This window comes from Cervus canadensis, chromosome 4, assembly GCF_019320065.1.
Source record: "Cervus canadensis isolate Bull #8, Minnesota chromosome 4, ASM1932006v1, whole genome shotgun sequence".
Lineage (NCBI taxonomy): Eukaryota > Metazoa > Chordata > Mammalia > Artiodactyla > Cervidae > Cervus > Cervus canadensis.
In genome coordinates this window covers 27,066,715-27,089,406 of record NC_057389.1, presented here as the reverse complement: position 1 = coordinate 27,089,406, position 22,692 = coordinate 27,066,715, and the positions used below count along the sequence as shown (strand labels likewise).

At 36.8% G+C, this 22,692-nt stretch overlaps 1 protein-coding gene, 1 long non-coding RNA gene and 1 other non-coding gene across 3 annotated transcripts in view; 1 reads left to right on the top strand and 2 right to left on the bottom strand.

Annotated features, from left to right (window-relative positions):
- TMEM167A (transmembrane protein 167A) overlaps window positions 1-22,692 on the bottom strand; it is a 41,624-nt gene that overhangs the window by 6,398 nt on the left and 12,534 nt on the right. Inside the window, exons 2-3 of the mRNA XM_043464728.1 lie at window positions 5,455-5,564; window positions 843-877 (exon numbers count right to left, since the gene is read on the bottom strand). Coding sequence (XP_043320663.1) covers window positions 843-877; window positions 5,455-5,564 — 145 coding nt within the window. The remainder of the gene's footprint in view (window positions 1-842; window positions 878-5,454; window positions 5,565-22,692) is intronic.
- LOC122441157 lies at window positions 3,525-3,659 on the bottom strand. Its single transcript, XR_006269289.1, has one exon. It is a non-coding gene; the product is annotated as a small nucleolar RNA U109 (small nucleolar RNA).
- On the top strand, window positions 12,875-18,511 carry LOC122439564. Its single transcript, XR_006268918.1, has 3 exons — window positions 12,875-12,998; window positions 14,054-14,055; window positions 18,387-18,511. It is a non-coding gene; the product is annotated as an uncharacterized LOC122439564 (long non-coding RNA).

The window sequence follows — 22,692 nt, the reverse complement described above, 5'->3', positions numbered from 1 at the left end:
CCCAGCAATTCAAACATACAATATGACCCAGCAATAAGACCACAGAACTGGTCTGTGGCCCAGAGGTTGAGGAGCCCTGTTACATAATATTTTGCATCAACTACACTTCAATAAAAAAAAAATTATTGGGGAATAAAGTACATTTTAATTCATTTACTTACCAATTATTTGAGAATCTAGTATGTGCTAGGCATTGTGTTAAATACTATATATAATGTTATGGGACAATGAAATATTAATGTATATTGTTATCTAACCATTTACACACTTAAGATGCTACTAACTTTATTATGAAAAGTTAGAAGATATCCACATTTACACAAAGTTCAAGAACGATCACATACATGGATTCAAAAGATAGAATAGTTCATATTTTCTAAAAGCAACTAGTAAGATTCTATGACTTACCAGAGGGCAATCAGATAGCTGTTCAGCAAGCCTTTCATTAAATGGAAAAATCATCCTGTTATCAAAATGGTACACATTATGCGGAACAGCATGCTCTATACTATGTGTGCATAAAACTATACATACTTGGCTGTAATCTCCTCAAAACAGGAATGCATACTGTTTACTGTCTAAATTACAGAGACCTTTGTCCTGCTTTCCACCTCCCTATTAGTGAATATTAGAAGGTATCTGTGAAATCGTTTTAAACAGTGTCAAGAGAAGAGTCATGTGGAACTCTATAAAGTACTGCTAAAAGGGACACAACTGGGAAGTCTGCACTTTAAAAACTGACATTTTGATTTGTTTGAATATAACTGGCCAACAGTTTACAGCATAAGAGAGATTAAAAAAAAAAAAGAAAGAAAGTAGAGAGATAATAGACAGATACTCACCAATTCTGGCACACTTCCAAAATATACCCAACAACCTGCAGAAAATAAAAAAGTAGCTATGGATTACTGGGAAAGACAAATTATTCAGTATCATATAGGTAATTTATTACATACCAGCTTTTTAACTGCTGATGCATTGTTTTAAACTGAAATTCACTCGATATTGAGCCACTACTTATATAGAACAGTAGGGCACAATAGCTTATCAACCATCAATGTACAGAAACTATTAGAAATTGGAATATGTGGTCTCACAGGTTGGGCCCAAAGTAAATTAATGTAAGAATGACAAAAATGTGCACAAGAGCTTACAATTAAAAGATTAACTCAGTCAACTTCAAGTGCTTGACCTTCAAAAGTGGAAAACACATAATGCTGATTTAAATAAGCATTAATTTTGAAAAAACAGTAAATGGACACAGTTGGTTTTGGATAAATTTTGACATTAACTGAAAAAACTTTTTACTGAATATAGTTCTATATTTAAATCATCTATAATTATGAACTCCAGTGACAGTATTTACATGACCATAACATTAAATGAGGAGGAATACAAAAATATGAGCCTATATTTAAATGTATATATTCAATATAACATTTCAAGATAAGAAAAACCTAGTTTAGGGATATTGTATATGAAACTATAATTTCATATGAAATTTAAAATATATATTTAAAATACATATATTCTGGAAATAATAAAAATTAGACTAATATTTGTATTTCAAGCCCATTAATAAATATATTATAAATACATAATATATGGATATATTGCATGTATTAAAAAAATACCAGCTTAAAAAAAATGACATTCAATGAATAGAGATATTTGAAAAAAAATTATAGACAATTATTTTGATGTGACAAAAGAACAGAAATATAAATAGTATTACACATGGTTACAAATCAAGATAAATTAACATTAAAATTACTGCAGTGAATTAGAATTGTTATAGGAAGAAAATCATGTATATATTTGAAAGAAATTACATTTTCTTTGCCCAAAGAGATGGCTGGCAATAAATCATTATATTGGAATGGTTAACACTAAAAAAAAAAAAATGCTGACTCAATTAAGTTCCAAACACGTTCCTCCTCTGAAGTATACAGTAATTTCCTGACATCAAAGCAAAAAGTCCCTTAGTGCAGATTAAATGAAATGGGCAAAAATATAAGTATTGTGAAGGATGGGATTTCTGACAGGTGAAACAACTTCACTATAGGAATAAAAAGGACAAATGTGTACTCTTGAAAGCAAAGGATCAGGGCTAAACTGTGCCTAAATTCAATTCTACTTAACTGGCTACACAACTGTCAGCAGGTTATTTTAACTCATTATCTCATTCTCACAGGGTTGCCATAAGTATTAAATGAGTTATTACACAGAAAATCTTTAGAATAGTGACTAACATGTGCTGTGTTCAATATTACATAGGCTAAAGGTATGGACAATAACTCCAGGTATCACTAACATTGGTTTATACTCCATCAAAAAAATGGAAGACAACTAGTTAGTGATCTGCAATGCCTGGCAAACTTGATTCTAAAAATCTGTTGATTATAAAATGAATTACTGACTCAAAGTTGCTCTGTTTGAGGTATTCAGAAGTAGGACACCTGAAGTTCCTCTATGGGAAGCTTAAGGCCCTTCAGAACAGTCTGAAATCATATCATCACAGTCAAGGTCTTTTCAAGTATTATAGTCTAGAAATTAGCATCAAAGCATCAGTAGGAAATTGGTGTAACAGAGCATATTAAAAGCTACTTAAATGGAAAAAAATTCCTAATTTGGCAACATAAGAGATTAATTGGTACTGCTTTGGCCTTTTTCACATATTTCCCTACCTAGACATTTACATAATATCCCAAAGGCTAAAAAGAACTTAAGCTGGTAAACACCAATACAAATATGCTGCTTAGTTTTTAAAGACATAAGCCAATAAGCATATATGTTGATAAAATTATAAACTCTATGAAAATAGGAAACTAGACAAAATAGCAACTCTTCTTTGCTGCTTTTAAGTTCTATACTATTTGAAGCAGCAAAATATGAAGTTGCTATTTTCAACAGTGAAGTTATTAAGAACTCATTTTATCTAACTGGTCCAGATATCTTCACTTAAGCATGGAACACTCAGTATAATCAAAGGAAAGTTTATTATGAGTTTCATAAATATACATTTTTAACAGAAAAGAACAAGGACCAGTAAAAATGTCTTCCACAGAAATTATTTCATTTGTACAAGTCAAAATAAAAGGAGCTTAACATTTGTATAGAGACAATGTTTTGGGGGCTTCCGTTGTGGCTCAGTGGTAAAGAATCTACCTGCCAAAGTAGGAGACACAGGTTTGACCCCTGATCTGGGAAGATCCCACATGCTGAGGAGCAACTAAGCCCATGAGCCACAGGAATTGAGTCCATGTGCTGCAACTACTGAAGCTTGCCTGGCCTAGAGCCCATGCTCCTCAATAAGAGAAGACACCGCAATGAGATGCCTGCACACCACAACTAGCGAATAGCTCCCACTTGGGGCAAATAGAGAAAAGCCCATGTAGCAAGCAACGAAGACCCAGCACAGTCAAAAGCAAACAACACAAACAGTTTTTCAAAAAAGCTTTCAAACAGCTAAGTGTATCATATATACTTTAAAATGTAAAAATAGGCATGCTATTCCTTTGGTTTTATGTAGGAGAAGTATACTACTGCTCAACCTCTACTGTAAGGCTGGCAGCCCTGAGAACTCCTTTTTTAATGTAGCATGTAGTGGATGTATTCCTGCTTCCAAAGGAACGAGAAGCAGACATTTCCACATGCAGCCTACTTTGTCGCAGCACTAGCAAAGTACAAATACTCTGTTCTACCACTATGTGATTATTCATGAATGAAATAAACGAATTCTTTATTAAACATTATGTGTCAGAAATCTAAACTAACAATCGATGAGATCGTTTACTGGATTCTACCATATGCTTTGTTGTTTTGTTTAGTTGCTAAGTTGGGTCTGACTCTGCGACCCCATGGACTGTATAGCCTACCAGGCTCCTCTGTTCATGGGATTTCCCAGGCAAGAATATTGGAGTGGGTTGCCATTTCCTTTTCCAGAGGATCTTCCCAACCCAGCAATTGAATCTGTTCCTTCTGCATTGGCAGGTGGAGTCTTCACTACTGAGCCACCAGAGAAACCCACAGGGGATTGCAGAGAAAGGGAAGGAGGAAATAAAATTGTTTAGCTGAGTAGAAAGGCTTCTTGTACAACTAAGCACCAAATAAAATTATATAATTTCAACAAAGGGACTGAAGACTCAGTGCAATATGAGTTCAGAGAAAAGGTGGAATGGTAAGAACACAATCTCTACAAAGGAAGTGAGGTGTTGTCAGAAAAACCCATGGACAAATGACATCTGTTTTCACCTTCAGTAGGTTAAATAAAATGCCTTGGGCCAATAGAGACAGATCATCAGTTTATCAGAACAAGATTATAGATTTTCATTATCAAAAACTGGGTAGGGGTTCTCTATGCCTTTACAGCTGTTCAAACAAACCTACATAATAAAAAGAAATAGTAACAAGAGCCAAATGATTTAGATAATGGAATGTTTGAATAAATGTTAATTATGACCCCAAAGATATAATGCAGTTGAAGGAAAGATAATTATTTTCTCTCATAGTTGAATATCTACTACCTTGCTTCTTGTAGGAGATTTTTTTTAGTGGAAAAACAGAGCCTGATTTTGCAGTATCCTAATTAGAACTTTCCCTTTCCATCAAAAACAAAAAAGGTGGAGATAATTAATTATTCCTATGTGAAGTATTCTATTTCATCCTATTATTTCTTAAGATGATTAAGGATCTTACCATGAAAGGATTAAGACAATTACTCACAGAATTAATCTGTAAGGCAAAGAAAGTTTAGACAGTTTTCACCATACGGTCTCTGCTTTTAGTGTAGCTGTCCTGGTTGAACTCAACATGTATCTCTGTATGAGGAACATGGCACTTAGAAATTTTAAGTCTATGTGGTGTCACATTAAGCTCAATTTTGGTAGGAGTGTTAACATACAATTAAAAGGGATGTGACATGCCCAAAACTTAACTTTTATTATTGCTTTAAGAAAGCTAAATTTCTCCAAAGATGTTTGCTTTATGATACAGCTGGGGAGCCTATATGATTAGAGCAGTCCTGGAGTGGAGATGGAATGTCTATATTAGTACTGTAGTGGACACAGTGCTTATAAACTGTTTAACGCTTTCAAGATAAGATAATGGATTTTACTATTAAAAACGAAGGCCAAACCCTGTCTTTGAAACTACTAAACTGTAGCTATAATTTCAGAAAGAAAAACTATCTCATCTTTTAAAATACACTTTTTTTTTCCCAGTCCAGCACACGTCAGGTCACTTCTGATATTTATCTTTTTGGTAAAAACCTATGAATATAAAGATTTGGATTTTTAAAAAACAAGGAAAAACAATGGAAAAAGTTATTTTTACATAATTTAGTTATACAAACTAAATTACATATAGAAATTAAATTACTTAATGACTTTCAATAGTTGGCATTTACTATCTCTAAGAACTAACTTGGGTGATTAAACATTATTAGTAACATACCCAGTTTTATTTCTGTCCAGGAGGCTGGGTGCCAAGGATCGGATATAAGCACAGGTACATATAAGCAGCAAGATTACAGTCAACAGACTCTGAAAATTGAAAATGGCAGACTAAAAAGAGAAAAAGAAAAATTAATGTCACAAGATAAACTGCATAGGTAAAAAAATGTCAGACAATTCCATATTAAGAATTATATTTTTTTCTTCAAAAAGGCAAACAGAATGACATGTCTGAGAACACTTTTTAAAAGCAAAAAGAAAGTGAAGTTGCTCAGTCATGTCCAACTCTTTCTGACCCCTTGGACTGTAGTCTACCAAGCTCTTCTGTCCATGGAACTTTCCAGGCAAGAGTTCTGGAGTGGGTTGCCATTTCCTTCTCCAGGGGATCTTCCCAACCCAGGGATTGAACCCGGGTCTCCCGCATTGCAGGCAGACCCTTTACCATCTGAGCCACTAGGGAAGCCTTAAAAGCAAAATCACAAGGTATTTTGAGAGCATACCTTCTTCTCCATTCTTTGGGCTAAAGAATTCAAAAGATGCAACAAAAATTCTAAATTCAAGAACTTAAAAATACCACCCAAAATGTTTCAAATCCAAAACAGCTCACCAAAGCCGAACCAATAATTAATACAGATGTCCTAGGATTCCAGACTACTACTAGGCAGAACATACGGTCTCCAAGCTCTGCAAGTAAGCTGGCTATGTAACAGTTGAATACTGACCTCTCTAAATCTCTGTTTCACATCAGTAAAACTAGGCGGAGAATGGGGAGACAGACTCAATGCTGGCTCAAGATTTTTCAATTCTGAAATTCTTTTAGAATAAGAATGCTTTAAGTAGTCATGTTCCATGCATTGACTGATAGCTGTCAATTAGGTTTTGGTGAAAAAAAGTACTTGCTCATTCACTGCTGATACTTAAAGTTATTAAGATAAAAAATTTAACACAAGAATCTGTTCTTAAATAAAACTGTTACACATTTATCATAATGTAGCAGCAGCATCCCTAAAGAGTAGACAAACTGAATCTCCAGCACCTAACTATCCATCAGTCACACAGTGGGAGCCCGATCAGAGATGGTGGAATAAATAAAACAATTTTTTAAAAGTAGAGGAATACTACTGTACATACAATAAAGAACAACTTTTCTATTATATACACAGGTGGCTAAAATATATCAGTCTCACACAGCAGCCAACAATATGTTTACTTAGTAGATTCAGAAGTTCTTCCTGAGGGGGATCAAGATGGTGGAGTAGTAGGATGTGAAACTCACCTTCACCAACAAAACACATCAACATGTGGAATAATTCTCACAGAAAACCAACTGGAAATGGGCAGATCTCCTATATAAAAAAGCTGCAAGAAAGATCTCCATGTAACCAGGTAGGACAGGGAAGAAAAAAAGCATCAAGATGGGACATCAAGATGCCTCTGGTAGGCATGTGTAAAGGAGAAAGGGTCTACCCAGGTAGGCTTGGGAAGCATCCTTGCCTGCTGGGACAGACAGAGGGGTCTCAGGGGCCTAGACTTGATCGGAATGTGCGCGTGCTGGCCCGCTAACAATCAGGGTGGAGACAGACTGGTGCTGATGGCTGCACCTCACCACATTCCCAGTCAGAGTGTGAATCAGGTTGGGCTACAAATATGTACAGCAGCTAAGCAGTGAATCTTGGCAGATATGCTCTGCAGGAGGACTCCATCTATTAATAGCTGCAAGGAGCCAGCTCTCAGGGTCTGGACTGTGTTCCTGGTCTAGCTACAGAGCCCACAGTCCCAAGGCAGGAGGAAGACGGGCACCCACCAGAGTAAAGCAACTAGAGATTCACTGCCTATGGACTGAAACTCCAAGACGAGAATAGCAGCACAAATAAGGGAGGAGGCTGGGCCCTGCCCAGACCACATATTTCTCATTCAGCTTCTCATTCATTTCTCATTTAGGGAGTCATGAGACCTCCTTGACCACATTCCTGCAGAAAGGCTCCCTGGAGGTCAAAGCAGGAGTGATGTCAAGGGATATTCTACCCATCTGCCTTTTTGGTAGAAGTCATCTTGGCTAAGAGATGTGTGCTCATACATGGGAGGATCCTGAGATATACCAAATATAGACTGTGAACCAGGCAAATCAAAATGACTGGCCAAAAGAAACCCGAAGAAATTACCCCATAAAAGTAATTCAAACTGCCATGAGGATGTGACTCAGCAACTCTCTGAAGTCTGCCCGTGTGTCTATCCACACATACTGTACTCTTTTTTTTTCCCCTTTTAACAAATACTTTACTTGTTTCACTACTTTCCAACTCTGTGGGCATTCTTTTCTGCAAAGCTGAAGGGCTAGGGCCTTGTCACTGACCACTGGTCTAATGGCTAGGACTGGTGTTCTCACTGCCACACCCTGGCCTCAGTCTCTGGGTGGGATCTCAAGCCCTGCTTCAAGCTGCTGCAGGCTGAAGCCACCTGAGATCAGTCTGAAGCACCCGCGAGTGGAGGTGGGGGTAAAGGGGAAAGCAGTGGGCGGGTGGGTCTGGGTTTTGGCAGTGGTACTTGGTGGACTGTGATGTGCACAGAAAGGCATGTCTGCAGTAGAGAGCCCCTGTGGAGGAGTACTCGGTGCTCCAGGTCCACCCACTTCCCAACTCTGCTTGCAGTTGGATCTGAGGTCGACAGGTCCTGAGAGAGGCCTGCCACAGAGGCAGCTGAGGTCCCAGGAAACAGCACAATCATCTTGATTCATGCAGCCACAGTGCCCTGGCCCCCAGCAACAGTCCACTCTGCACCACAGCCTACAGCTTAGCACTATATCTGGGACAAACACAATGGAAAAAGAGAAGCAATTTTGGGCTGCTTATGGGCAGAACTGCAGCTGTCAAAAATATTGCACTCACACAGACTATAAAGGGATGCTCCCATATTAAAAACACACCTTCAAATCCATAGTAGAGAACTGTTTTTCTTAAATTCATAGAGACAAATGAAGTTAAGAAAGATGAAAAAGCAGAGGAACTACTCAGATTTAAAAGAACAAGAGAAATTCCCCTGAAAGAAATAAAACAGCCCCCACCAGTCTCCCAGACCCTCAGTTCAAAAAGGAAGAAAAATGTTATAGGAATTAAAAAAGATAACTGATAGAAATTCAGATCATTGTAACAAGGAACTAGCAACTATAAGCATGAACCAATCAAAGGTAGACAATACAATTGCTAAGATAAGAGCCAATCTAGATGCAATCAACAACAGACTAAATTACAGAGAAGAACAAATAAGTGATCTGGAGAACAGAATGATGGCAATCACTCAATCAGAACAGCTGAAGACAAAAATCCTAAAAATATAAACAAAAGACCTCTGCTGTGTCATTGTGTTGTTGTTGTCATTTAGTCACTAATGACGTCCAACTCTCTTGCGATCCCCACGGATTGTAGCCCACTAGGCTCCTCTGTCCGTGGGATTCCCCACGTAACAATACCAGGTTGCCAAATCTTTCTCCAGTCAATGTTCCTGATCCAGGGATCAAACCTGCATCTCCTGCATCAGTAGGTGGATTCTTTACCACTGAGCCTTCAGAGAAGTCCATCTGGTGTATCATTAACTGTAACAACATTCACAATTCAGGGGTCCAAGAAGAAGAGAAATAAAAGGGGACTGAGTAAATCAGGGCTAAAAACTTCCCAAACCAAAAGAAAGAAATAGATACTCAGGTACAGGAAGCACAGAAGGTCCCCTAAAAGATGAAAGCAAACAGATCCACATCAACACATATCATAGTTAAAATGGCAAAAATTAAAGACAAAGACAGAAGTCTAAAAGTAGCAAGAGAAAACCAAAGAGTCATATTCAAGAGAAACACCATAAGGCTATCAGCTGAATTCTCTGCAGAAACTCTGTAGGCCAGAAGCATGACATACTCAAAAAGCTCTGAAAGAGAAAAACCTACAACATACTAAACCCTGCAAGATTATCATTTAGAATAGAAAGATAAAGAATTTCTCAGACAAGCAAAAATTAAAAGAATACAGCAATTCTAAACCTACCCTAGAAGAAATATTGAAAGGTTTTCTCTAAAGAGAAAAGAAGCAAGACTTAATAGGAAAGGGGAAATTACAATAGGAAAGGCAAGCATATAAAAGGATTAAGATCATTTAAATAAGCCAGTACATTGATTAAAAACAAGAAAAAAATGATAAAATGCAAGTAGACATAGTTATGTGTCAATATACTTAAAAACCTGGTTCACCACAAATTAAAAATATACACTAGATTCACAAAAATCAAACAAAAGGAAATTAAGCATAATACAAAAGAAAACCAACAAACCATAAAAGAAAAAAACAAGAAGAAGAAATCAACAAAGTACAAAAGCATCTGGAAAACAAGGTTGAAAATGGCAATAAGTACACATTCATCAAGAACTACTTTAAATGTAAATGGACTAAATGACCTGATCTAAAGACAAAGAGAGGCAGATTAGATGAAAAACAAGACACTACAATATGCTACCTACAAAAGACTCACTTCAGGGTTAAGAACATACAGATTGAAAGTTAGTAGATGGAAAAAGATATTTCATGGAATTGGAAATGATAAGAAATTGGTGGTAGCAGTATTCATATTAGACAAAGGAGACTTAAAGTCCATAAAGAAAGGCAGGAAGGACATTATATAATAATAAATGGATGAAAACAACCAGAGGGTCTTATACTAATTACATATATACATCAATGGTCAGATCTTTCAGACAGAAAATCAGTAAAGAAACAGATACCCTATATGACACATCAGACCAGTGGGACTTGATATCTACAAGACACTACATCTCCAAAAATCAGAACATACTTTTTTTTTTAAATAAGCACACATGAAACATTCTCTAGGACAGACCACATACAAGATCACAAAACAAGCCTTAACAAATTTAAGAGCACAGAAATTATCTTAAGCATCTTTTCTGACCACAATGGTGTGAAAGTAGACATCAACCACAGGGGGGAAGAAAAAAAGGAAAAGAACAAACATATGAAGACTAAACAACGTGCTACAATGATGAAGTAAAAGAAAAAAAAAAAAACCTTGAAACAAATGACAAGGAAAACGTGTATGCTCAGTCACTAAGTTGTGTCTGGCTCTTTGAAGCCCCATAGACTGTAGTCTGCCAGGTTCCTCTGTTCATGGGATTTTCCAGGCAAGAATACTGGAGTGGGTTGCCATTTCCTTCTCTAGAGGATCGTCCCAATTCAGGGATCAAACTAGTGTCTTCTGCATTGGCATGTGGATTCTTTATCACTGAGCCACCAGGGCAGCCCCCAAATGAAAACACACCCTTACAAAATCTATGGAATGCAGCAAAAGCAGTTCTAAGAATAAAGTGCATAGAAGCACAGGTCTTCCTCAAGAAACAGGAAAAATCTCTAACAAATAACCTAATTGCCACCTAAAACAATCAGAAGAAGAACAAACAAACCCCAGTCACCTAAAGGAAGGAAATAATAAAGATCAGAAGACAATAAAATAGACATTAAAAACAGTACAGTAGAAAAGATCAGTAAAATTAAGAGCAAGGTTTTTGAAAAGTCAAACATAATCTACAAAATCTAGCCAGGTTTATCAAGAAAAGAGAGAGGGCCTAAATAAACAAAATAAGAAATGGAAAAAAAAAAAAAGAAATGGAAAAGAAGAAATTACAACTGATACCACAGAAATATAAGAAAATCATAAAAATATAAACAATTATATATCAATGAATTGGACAACCCAGAAGAAATGGATTAGTTTATAGAAACACAAAGCCTGCTGAAATGGAGTGAACATAACTTGAACAGACTGATCAAGTGAAAGAAAACCTGTAATAAAAATTCTCTTTGCAAACAAAAGCCCAGGACTAGGCAGCTTCACTGAGAAAGTCTACCAAACATACAAGGAAGCACTTAAATCTATGCTTCTAAAATTAGTCCCAAAGCTGAAAAGGACAGAATGCTACCAAATTCATTCCATGACACCACTATCACCTTGATACCAAAGCCAGACAAAGACACTACAAAAAAAGAAAATAACAAACGAATATCTTTGATGAATATAGATACAAAAATACTCAAAATATTAGCAAACTGAATCCAATATACATTAAAAGGACTGAACACCATGATCAAGTGGGATTTACCCCAAGGATGCAAAGGTTTTTCAATATTCAAAAATCACTCAATGTGAGCAAACTGAAGAATAAAAATCACATGATCACCTCAATAAACACAGAAAATGAATTCAAACAAAATGCACCATCCTTCCATAATAAAAACTATAAAACTAGATATAGAGGAAACATCTCAACACAATAAAATATATTTAGGACAAACTCACAGGCAACAATTCTCAATGCTGAGAAGCTGAAAGCCTTCCTACTAAATTCAGGAACAAGGGAAGGATGCTCACTCTTACCAATTCTATTCAACAGTGTTGAAAACCCTACTTACAGCAATCAGACAAAGAAAAGAAAGAAAGGGCATTCAAAATGGAAGGGAAGAAGTAAAACTATCTCTGTTTGCAGATGACAAAGAACCCTAAAGTCTCCATACAGAAACTGTTAGAACTAGTAAATAAATTCAGCATGGTAGCAGGATCCAAGTTTAATATACAGAAGTCAGTTGCATTTCTTTACACTAACAATGAACTATCAGAAAGAGAAAGTAGAAAACAATCCTCTTTAAAATTGCATCCTCCCTCCCCCAAATAAAGGCTAGGAATAAATTTATCCAAGTCACTGAAAAACTTATATGCTGAAGACTATAAAACACTGCTAAAGGAAACTAAAGACAACTCAAAGAAATGGAAAGATATCACATGCTCTTGGGTTGGAAGAATTAACATTGTTAAAATAGCCATGCTACCCAAAGCAATCTATAGATTTAATGGAATCCATATCAAAACACCTGTGACAGTTTTCACAGAACTGGTAACAATAACCCTAAAATTTACAAGGAACCACGTAAGACTCAGAATTTCCAAAGCAATCCTGAGGACAAAGGACAAAGCTGGAAGCCTAAACCCTTTCAGACTTCAGACAAGAATACACAAAGCTACAATAATCAAAACAGCATCCTATCATTACAAAAATAGACATTTGATCAATGGACAGAATAGAGAACCCAGTAGTAAACCCATACATCCACAGTCAATTTACTGATGACAAAGGAAGTGAGAATATATAATGGAGAAAAGACAATCTCTTCAACAAGTGTTGTTGGGAATGCTGGACAGCTATACAAAAATCAATGAAATTGAAATTGAACACTCCCTCACACCGTAGACAAAAATAAACTCAAAGTGGATTAAAGACTTAAATATAAATATAAATAAGACATGACACCATAAAAAGAGAACCCAGGCAAAATATTCTCAGACATAAATTGTAGCAGTATTTTTTTAAGATCAGTTTCACAAGGCAAAAGAAATAAAAGCAAAACAAGCAAATGGGACCTAATCAAACTTAAACACTTTTGCACAGCTAAGGAAACTATCAATAAAACAAAAAGACAACCTATGGAATGGGAGAAAGTATTTGCACTGGGTGAGACCTACAAGGGGTTAATACAAAAAATATACAAACAGCTCACACAATTCAAGTGAAAAAACACACAACTCAATCAAAAAAATGCTAAACAGTTCAGTTCAGTCGTGTCTGACTCTTTGTGACCCCATGAACTGCAGCACGCCAGGCCTCCCTGTCCATCACCAACTTCCGGAGTTTACTCAAACCCATGCCCATCGAGTCGGTGATGCCATCCAACCATCTCATCCTCTGTCGTCCCCTTCTCCTGCCCTCAATCTTTCCCAACATCAGGGGCTTTTCAAATGAGTCAGCTCTTCGCATGAGGGGGCCAAAATATTGGAGTTTCAGCTTCATCATCAGTTCTTCCAATAACACCCAGGACTGATGTCCTTTAAGATTGACTGGTTGGATCTCCTTGCAGTCCTTGACTAGATGGACCTTTGTTGACAGAATAATGTCTGCTTTTTAATATGCTGTCTAGGTTGGTCATAACTTTGCTTCCAAGGAGTAAGCATCTTTTAATTTCATGGCTGCAATCACCATCGGCAGTGATTTTGAAGCCCCCAAAAATAAAGTCAGCCACTGTTTCCCCATCTATTTGCTATGAAGTGATGGGGCCAGATGCCATGATCTTAGTTTTCTGAATGTTGGGCTTTAAGCCAACTTTTTCACTCTCCTCTTTCACTTTCATCAAGAGGCTCTTTAGTTCTTCTTCACTTTCTGCCATAAGGGTGGTGTCATCTGCATATCTGAGGTTATTGATATATTTCTCCCAGCAATCTTGATTCCAGCTTGTGCTTCCTCCAGCCCAGCGTTTCTAATGATGTACTCTGCACAGAAGTTAAATAAGCAGGGTGACAATATACAGCCTTGAAGAACTCTATCTGGAACCAGTCTGTTGTTCCATGTCCAGTTCTAAGTGTTGCTTCCTGACCTGCATACAGGTTTCTTAAGAGGCAGGTCAGGTGGTCTGGTATTCCCATCTCTTTCAGAATTTTCCACAGTTTATTGTGATCCACACAGTCCAAAGCTTTGGCATTTGTCAATAAAGCAGAAATAGATGTTTTTCTGGAACTCTTGCTTTTTCAATGATCCAGCATCTCTCCAAATAGGTACATTCAGATGGCCAATAGGTACATTAAAAAATGCTTAACAAGGTTAATTATTAGAGAGATGCAAACCAAAACCACAATGATGTATCATGTATTACCTCACACTGGTCAGAATAACTCTCATCAGAAAGTCTACAAATAACAAATGTTGGAGAGGGTGTGAAGAAAAGGATGCCCTCTTATATAGTTTCTGGGAATGTAAATTGGTGCAGCCACTATGGAAAACAGTATGAAGGTTCCTTTAAAAAGGAAAAACAGACCTACCATGTGATCCAGCAATCCTACTCCTTGGCATATATCAGGAAAATATGAAAACTACAATTTCAAAAGACCTCACTTTCATAGTAGCACTGTATATTAGCCAAGTGGTGAAAACTATCCAAGTGCCTATCAACAGAGGATTGGTTTAAGAAGATGTGACATACACACATTTGCAGCAAAACAAAAATACCTGGAGTACATTACACTAAGCAACGTTTAAGTCAGAGAAAGACAAATATCATATGATATCACTTATATATGTAATGTAAAACATAATAAAAATGAATCTATATACAAAACAGAAAAAAACTCAAAGACACAGAACTCAAACTTATGCTTACTAAAGGGCCAGGGGAGGGGGGGAGGGATAAATAAGGAGTATAGCATTAACAGATATACATTATTATACCAAAATAGATAAGCAATAAGAATTTACTGTATAGCACAGGGAATTATATTCAATATTTTATAATAACATATAATGGAAAAAGTATCTGAAAAGTATATCTGATTCCCTTTGCTGAACACCTGAAACTGACAGAATATTGTAAATCAAATCATACTTCAATTAAGTAGAAAGTACTTCTTGAAAAGTGAGGAGTTAGACAGATAAGAGTTATTAAAAAAAGACTAAGATGAAATTGTTGCTCGAAAATAAGTGCTACTCTAAAAAGCCCAAAAGAATGTAGAGAAAAATTATTATAGATCATAAGGGAATTAAAACTGAGTAAGGTGGATAGAAACGTAATATTTAAATTGATACACTGCATAATTATAACATCAACCAGTAGAAAAAGGATTCCATTTATAATAGCAATTAGAACAAAAAGCTAAAATATTCAACATATAGGAACAATCTTAATAAGAAATCTGTAATACTGGCATTAAAGACCAAAATTGACAAAGCCTTAAAACATACTAAAGCACACAAAAGTTGAATGGGTGGGATACCAGGTTTTTATAGCAGCACTGTAAAGCTAATCTGTAAATTTAAAGTGAACCCAACAGCAACAAGTTATTTTTGAAGTTGACAACTGATTTTAAAGTACATATAGAAAAACAGGAAGAATAACCAGGAGGATCCTAAAAAAAGAAACTGTCATAATATTTTTTTAATCTTTTACACATTTTTAATGATTTAATTTACAAACTATTCAAAACATTAAGAAAACTATACATGCTATTTGCCAATATTTTAAGGACAAAAAATCCTCCTGTACAATGCTAAGTGATGGGAAAAACAAGAAATAAGACTCACAATAAGTATATCTGTACTAGGTTAAGACTTTATGTAAGGAAGAGGAGATAATGCAGTGCTCTCTCTCAAACGTTTTTCACCTAATTCTCAACTTTCCTGAATTTCTCAAACTTTCAAAGTGTTACTATTATGGGCTGAATAAGGTAAAATTGATTTATAATTACTGTTTTAATAATTATTTTCATACAGGAAACTATGGGTACATATTCAGCCCACTTGAACGATTCTATGATGACCTACAAGACCTCCTAGAACTAACACCAATGAAAGATGTCCTTTTCATGACAGAAGACTGGAATGCAAAAGTAGGAAGTCAAGAGATACCTGAAGTAAAATGCAAGTTTGGCCTTGGAGTACAAAATGAAGAAGTGCAAAGGCTAACAGAGTTTTGCCAAGAAAACACACTGATGATAGCAAACACAGTCTTCCAACAACACAAGAGACAGTTCTACACATGGACATCACCAGATGGTCAATACCAAAATCAGATTGATTATATTCTTTTTGGCTGAAGATGGAGAAGCTCTACATAGTCAGCAAAATTAAGACCTGAAGCTGACCATGGCTCAGATCATCAGCTCCTTATTGCAAAATTCAAGCTCAAATTGAAGAAAGTAGGGAAAACCACTAGACCATTCAGGTATGACTTAAATCAAATCCCTTATGATTATACAGTGGAGGTGACAAATACATCCAAGGCATTAGATCTGGTAGACAGGGTGCCTGAAGAGCTATGGATGGAGGTTCATAACATTGTCTAGAAGGTGATGACTAAAACTATCCCCAATAAAGAGAAATGCAAGAAGACAAAGTGATTGAGGAGGCCTTACAAATAGCTGAGAAAAGAGAAGTGAAAGGCAAAGGAGAAAGGGAAAGATATACCCAACTGAATGCAGAGTTCCAGAATAGCAAGGAGAGATAAGAAAGACTTTTTTAGTAAACAATGCAAAGAAATAGAGGAAAGCAACAGAATGGGAAAGTCTGAAGATCTCTTTAAGAATATTAGAGATATCAAGGGAACATTTCATGCACGGATGGGCACAACAAAGGAAAGAAATGGTAAGGACGAAAAAAGCAGCAGAAGAGATTAAGAGGTGGCAAGAATGTACAGAAGAACCGTATTAAAAAGGTCTTAATAACCCAGATAACCACAATGGTATGGTCACTGACCTATAGCCAGCCATTCTAGAGAGTAAAGTCAAGTGGGCCTCAGAAAACCTACTACGAACAAAGCTAGTGGAGGTGATGGAATTCCAGTTGAGCCATTTCAAATCCTAAAAGATGATGCTGTTAAAGTGCTGCACTCAATATGTCAGCAAATTTGGAAAGTCAGCACTGGCCACAGGACCAGAAAAGGTCAGTTTTCATTCTAATTCCAAAGAATGTTCAAACTATGATATAATTGCGCTCATTTCACATGCTAGCAAGGTAATGCTCAAAATTCTTCAAGCTAGGCTTCAGCAGTATGTGAACCAAGAATTTCCAGATGTACAAGCTAGGTTTAGAAAAGGCAGAGGAACTAGAAATCAAACTGCCAAAATTTGTTGAATCATAAAAAAAGTAAGGGAATTCCAGAAAATCATCTACTTCTATTTCATTGACTACGCTAAAGTCTTTGACTGTGTGGATCACAACAAACTGGAAAATTCTTAAAGAGCTGAGAATACCAGACCACCTTAGCTGTCTCCTGAAACATCTGTATGTAGGACAAGAAGCAACAGGTAGAATTCTACACGGAACAACTGACTGGTTCAAAACTGAGAAAAGAGTACGAAAAGGCTATACAATATCACTCTGTTTATTTAACTTACATGCAGAGTACATCATGTGACATACCAGGCTGGATGAATGACAAGCTTGAATCAAGAGTGCCAGGAGAAATATCAACAACCTCAGATATTCAGATGATATCCCTCTAATGGCAAAAAGTGAAGAGGAACTAAAGAGCCTCTTGAGGTGAGTAAAAAAGCTGGCTTAAAACTCAGTATTCAGAAAAAACTATGGCATCCAGTCCCATCACTCAATGGCAAACTGAAGGGGAAAAAGTGGAAACAGTGACAGATTTTATCTTCTTGGGTTCCAAAATCACTGCTGATGGTGACTGCAGCCAAGAAATTAGAAGACACTTGCTCCTTGGAAGGAAAGCTATAACAGACCTAGATATTGTATTAAAAAGCACAGACATCATTTTGCAAACAAAGGCTTGTATAGTCAAAGCTATGATTTTTCCAGTAGTCATGTAAGGATGTGAGAGTTAGGCCATAAAGAAAGCTGAATGCCAAAGAATTGATGCTTTTTTTTTTTTTTTCTTTTTCTTTTAATTGGAGGCTAATTACTTTACAATATTGTGGTGGTTTTGCCATACATTCACATGAATTGATGCTTTTGAATTGTGGTGCTGGAGAAGACTCTTGAGAGTCCTGTGGACTTCAAGGAGATAAAATCCAGTCAATCTGAAAGGAAATCAACCCTGAATATTCATTGAAAGGACTGATGCTTAAGCTCCAATACTTTGGCTACCTGATGCAAAGAGCTGACTCACTAGAAAACACCCTGATGCTGGGAAAGACTGAAGGCAAAAGGAGAAGAAGGCATCAGAGGATGAGATGGTAAGATAGCATCACTGACTCAATGGACATGAATTTAAGCAAACTCTGGGAGACAGGGAAGGACAGGGAAATGTGAAATGTTCACATCATGTGAAATTCGGGGCAGATGAAGCACAAGCTGGACTCAAAATTGCCGGGAGAACACATCATTAGATTTGCAAATGATGTCACACTAATGGGAAAAAGTGAAGAAGAACTAGAGCCTCTTGATGAAGGTGAAAGAGAGTGAAAAAGCTGGCTTAAAACTCAACATCCAAAAAACTAAGATGATGGCATACAGTCCCATCATTTAATGGCAAACAGATGGGGAAAAAGTGGGAACAGTGACAGGCTTCATTTTCTTGGGCTCCAAAACCACTGTGTACGGTGACTGCAGCCACAAAATTAAAAAGACACTTGCTCCTTGGAAGAAAAGCTATGACAAACCTAGCTGTTTTTATTCAGTTGCCCCGTCGTGTCCAACTCTTCACGACCTCATGGGTTGCAGCACACCAGGCCTCCGTGTCCTTCAGCATCTCCCAGAGTTTGTCCAAGTTCATGTCCACTGCATTGATGATGCCATCCAGCCATCTCATCCTCTGATGCTTTTCAACACTGTCTAGGTTTGTCATAACTTTCCTGCTAAGAAGCAATCATCTTTTGATTTCATGGCTGCAGTCACCACCCACAGTGATTTTAGAGCCCAAGAAGAGGAAATCTGTCACTGCTTCTACCTAGGTCTGACAAACCTAGATGGCTTATTAAAAGCAGAGACATCACTTTGTTTTTCCAGTAGTCACGTACAGATGTGAAAGCTGGACCATAAAGAAGGCTGAATACAAGGGATCATAAGAGACTACTATGAACAACTATATACCAATAAAATGGACAACCTGGAAGAAAAGGACAAAGACTTAAAAAAGATATAACCTTCCAAGACTGAACTAGGAAGAAATGTAATAGAAAATATGAACAGACCAAACACAAGTAATTAAATTGAAACTGTTATTAAAAAACTCCCAATAAACAAAAGTCTAGGACCAAATGGCTTTATAGGCAAATTCTATCAAACATTTACAGAAGAGTTAACACCTATCCTTCTGAAACTATTCTGAAATATTGCAGAGGAAAGTATCCTCCCAAACTCATTCTATGAGGTCACCATCACTCTGATGGGCTTCCCTGATAGCTTAGTTGGTAAAGAATCCATCTAAAGTGCAGGAGACCCCAGTTCAGCTCCTGGGCTGGAAAGATCCACTGGAGAAGGGATAAGGCTGCCCACACCAGTACTCTTGGGCTTCCCTTGTGGCTCAGCTGCTAAATAATCCACCTGTAATGTGGGAGACCTGGGTTTGATGCCTGGGTTGGGAAGATCCCCTGGAGAAGGGAAAGGCTACCCACTCCACTATTCTGGCCTGGAGAATTCCATGAACTGTATAGTCCATGGGGTTGCAAAGAGTTGGACAGCGACCTTCACTTTCACTCACTCTGATACCAAAACAAGACAAAGATACTACACACACACACACACACACACAAAATTATAGGCCATTATCATTCATGCACAGACTCAAAAATCCTCAACAGAATACTAGTAAACCAAATTCAACAACACATTAAAAGGATCATACACTGTGACCAAGTGGATTTCAAGGATGTAAGGAATTATAAATATTCCCAAATTAGTGTGACACTAACAAGCTGAAGAATAAAAACCAGAGGATCATGTAATAGGTGCACAAAAAGCTTTCAACAAATTATACATCTATTTCTGATAAAAACTTTCCAGAAAGTGGACATAGAGGGCAAATACCTCAACATAATAAAGGACATATATGTCAAACCTACAGGTAACATTATATTCAATGGTGAAATGCTAAAAGCATTTCCTCCAAGATCAGGAACAAGACAAGAAGTTCAGTCTCGCCACTTTTATTAAACATAGTTTTGGAAGTCCTAGCCACGACAATCAGAGAAAAAAAAGAAATAAAAGGAATCCAGACTGGAAAATATGTGATGTGTCACTGTTTGCAGATGACACGGTATTACACATAGAAAATCACAAAGAGGCTATGAGAAAAGTACTAGAGATCATCAATGAATTCAATAAGGTTGCAGGATAAAGAATTAATACACAACAATTTCTTTCATTCTGAAAGATCAGAAAGGGAAATAAACAAACAGTTCCCTCTACCATTGCATCAAAAAGAGTAAAATACTTAGCAATAAATCAAATTAAGGATAGAAAAGATATGCACTCTGACTATCCTACGGAAGTCAATCTACATATTCAATGCAATCCCTATCAACTTATGAATGGCATTTTTCACAGAACTAGAACACAAAACTTTATAATTTGTACGGAAACTCAAAGGACCCTGAATAGCCAAAAGCAATCATGGAAAGAGAAACAGAAGTGGACCAATCACATTCCGTGACTTCAGTCAGTTCAGTCCAGTCGCGTCCAACTCTTTGCGACCCCATGAACCGCAGCACGCCAGGCCTCCCTGTCCATCACCAACTCTAGGAGTTTACTCCAACTCATACCCATCAAGTTGGTGATGCCATTCAGCCATCTCATCCTCTGTCGTCCCCTTCTCCTCCTGTCCCCAATCCCTCCCAGCATCAGGGTCTTTGCAGGCTGTACTACAAATCGGTAGAAATCAAAACTTGTTACTGGCCAAAAACAGAAATATAGATCAAAGAAAGAGGGTAGGAAGCCAAGAAATATACCACTGCACCTATGGCCAATTAATCTATGACAAAGGAGCCAAGAATACACAATGCAGAAAAGACAGTCTCTTCAATAAGTGGTGCTGGGAAAGATGGACAGCTACAAGTAAAAGAATGATATTAGAATACCATAAACAAAAATAAACTCAAATGGTTTAAAGATCTAGATTTAAGACTGGATACAATCAAACTCCTAGAGGAAAACACAGGCAGAACACTCTGACATAAATTGCAACACACTGTTTTTTGTTATTGGATCCCTCTCCTATAGTAATGTAATGAAAACAAACAAACGGGACCTAATTAAACTAAAAGCTTTTGCACAGCAAAGAAAAAAAACAAAACAAAACAAAAATACAATGCACAGAATGGGAGAAAATATTTGCAAACAAAGTGACCAACACGGGCTTAATCTCCAAAATATACCAACAGCTCACACAGTTCAATATAAAAAAACAAACAATGCAATAAAAAAAATGGGCAGAAGATCTAAGCAGACATTTCTCCAAAGAAGACATACAGATGGCCAAAAAGCACACGAAGGATACCCAACATTGCTAATTATTAGAAAAATGTAAATCAAAGCTAGTGAGGTCTCCTCACATGGTCAAAATGGCCATTATAAAGAAGCCTACAAACAATAAATACTGGAGAGGATGTGGAGAAAACAGAACCTTCCTACACTATTGGTGGGAATGTAAACTGGAACAGGCACTATGGAGAATAGTGAGGAGTTTCCCTAAAAAACTAAAAATAGAACCATCATACGTTCCAGTAATCCCATTCCTGAGCATATATCTGGAGAAAACCATATACATCCCAATGTTCATCACTGCACTATTTATAATAGCCAAGACAGGAAAACAACCTAAATGTCCATTGACAAAGAAATGAATAAAGAAGGCGAGTACAAATGCACAATGGAATATTACTCAGCCCTAAAAAGAATGAAATAATACCATTTGCAGCAACTTGGATGGACTTAAACAGATTGTCATACTAAATGAAGCTAGAGAAAGTCAAACACTGTATGATATCACTCGTATGTGGAATCTAAAAAAATGATACAAAGGAACTTACAAACCAGAAGCAGATTCACAGACTTTGAGAACAAACTTATGGCTACCAAAGGGGAAAGATTGGGGCAAGGGATAATTTAGGAGCTTAGGATTAAAATAAACATAAAATAATCAACAAGGACCTACTGTTTAGTACAAGGAACTCTACCCAATATCCTATAATAACCTACATAACAAAGTATCTGCAAAAGAATGGAAATATGTACATGTATAACTGAATCACTTTGCTATACACCTGAAATTAACACAACATTGTAAACCAACTACACCCCAATATAAAATAAAAATGAAAAAGAAAGTACACAGCATAGTTCCTTTCCTGTGAATAGCTAACAACAAGAATTCACTGATATTCACTAAATTCTTGTTTTGGATGACCTTTTTCATCCTCATATTTGATGTGGATGTTATTAATATCCTAATTTTATACATGAGATAAGGCATACAGCAGTTATAAATGAAAGAGAAAAGGACATAGATTTTAAAAACGAAATAGCAACTTCTAACATATGTAAATAACTGAGCAATGCTGACAAAAAAAAAAAAAAAGCCATTTTCACAAAGAAAAGTCAGGAGAGGCTTCAAGGAATTGAGTCAAGCCTGAAAGGACATAATCAAATGGCAAAGAATACAGAGCAGGCTCCATAAGAGACAAAAGCATGGGAAAC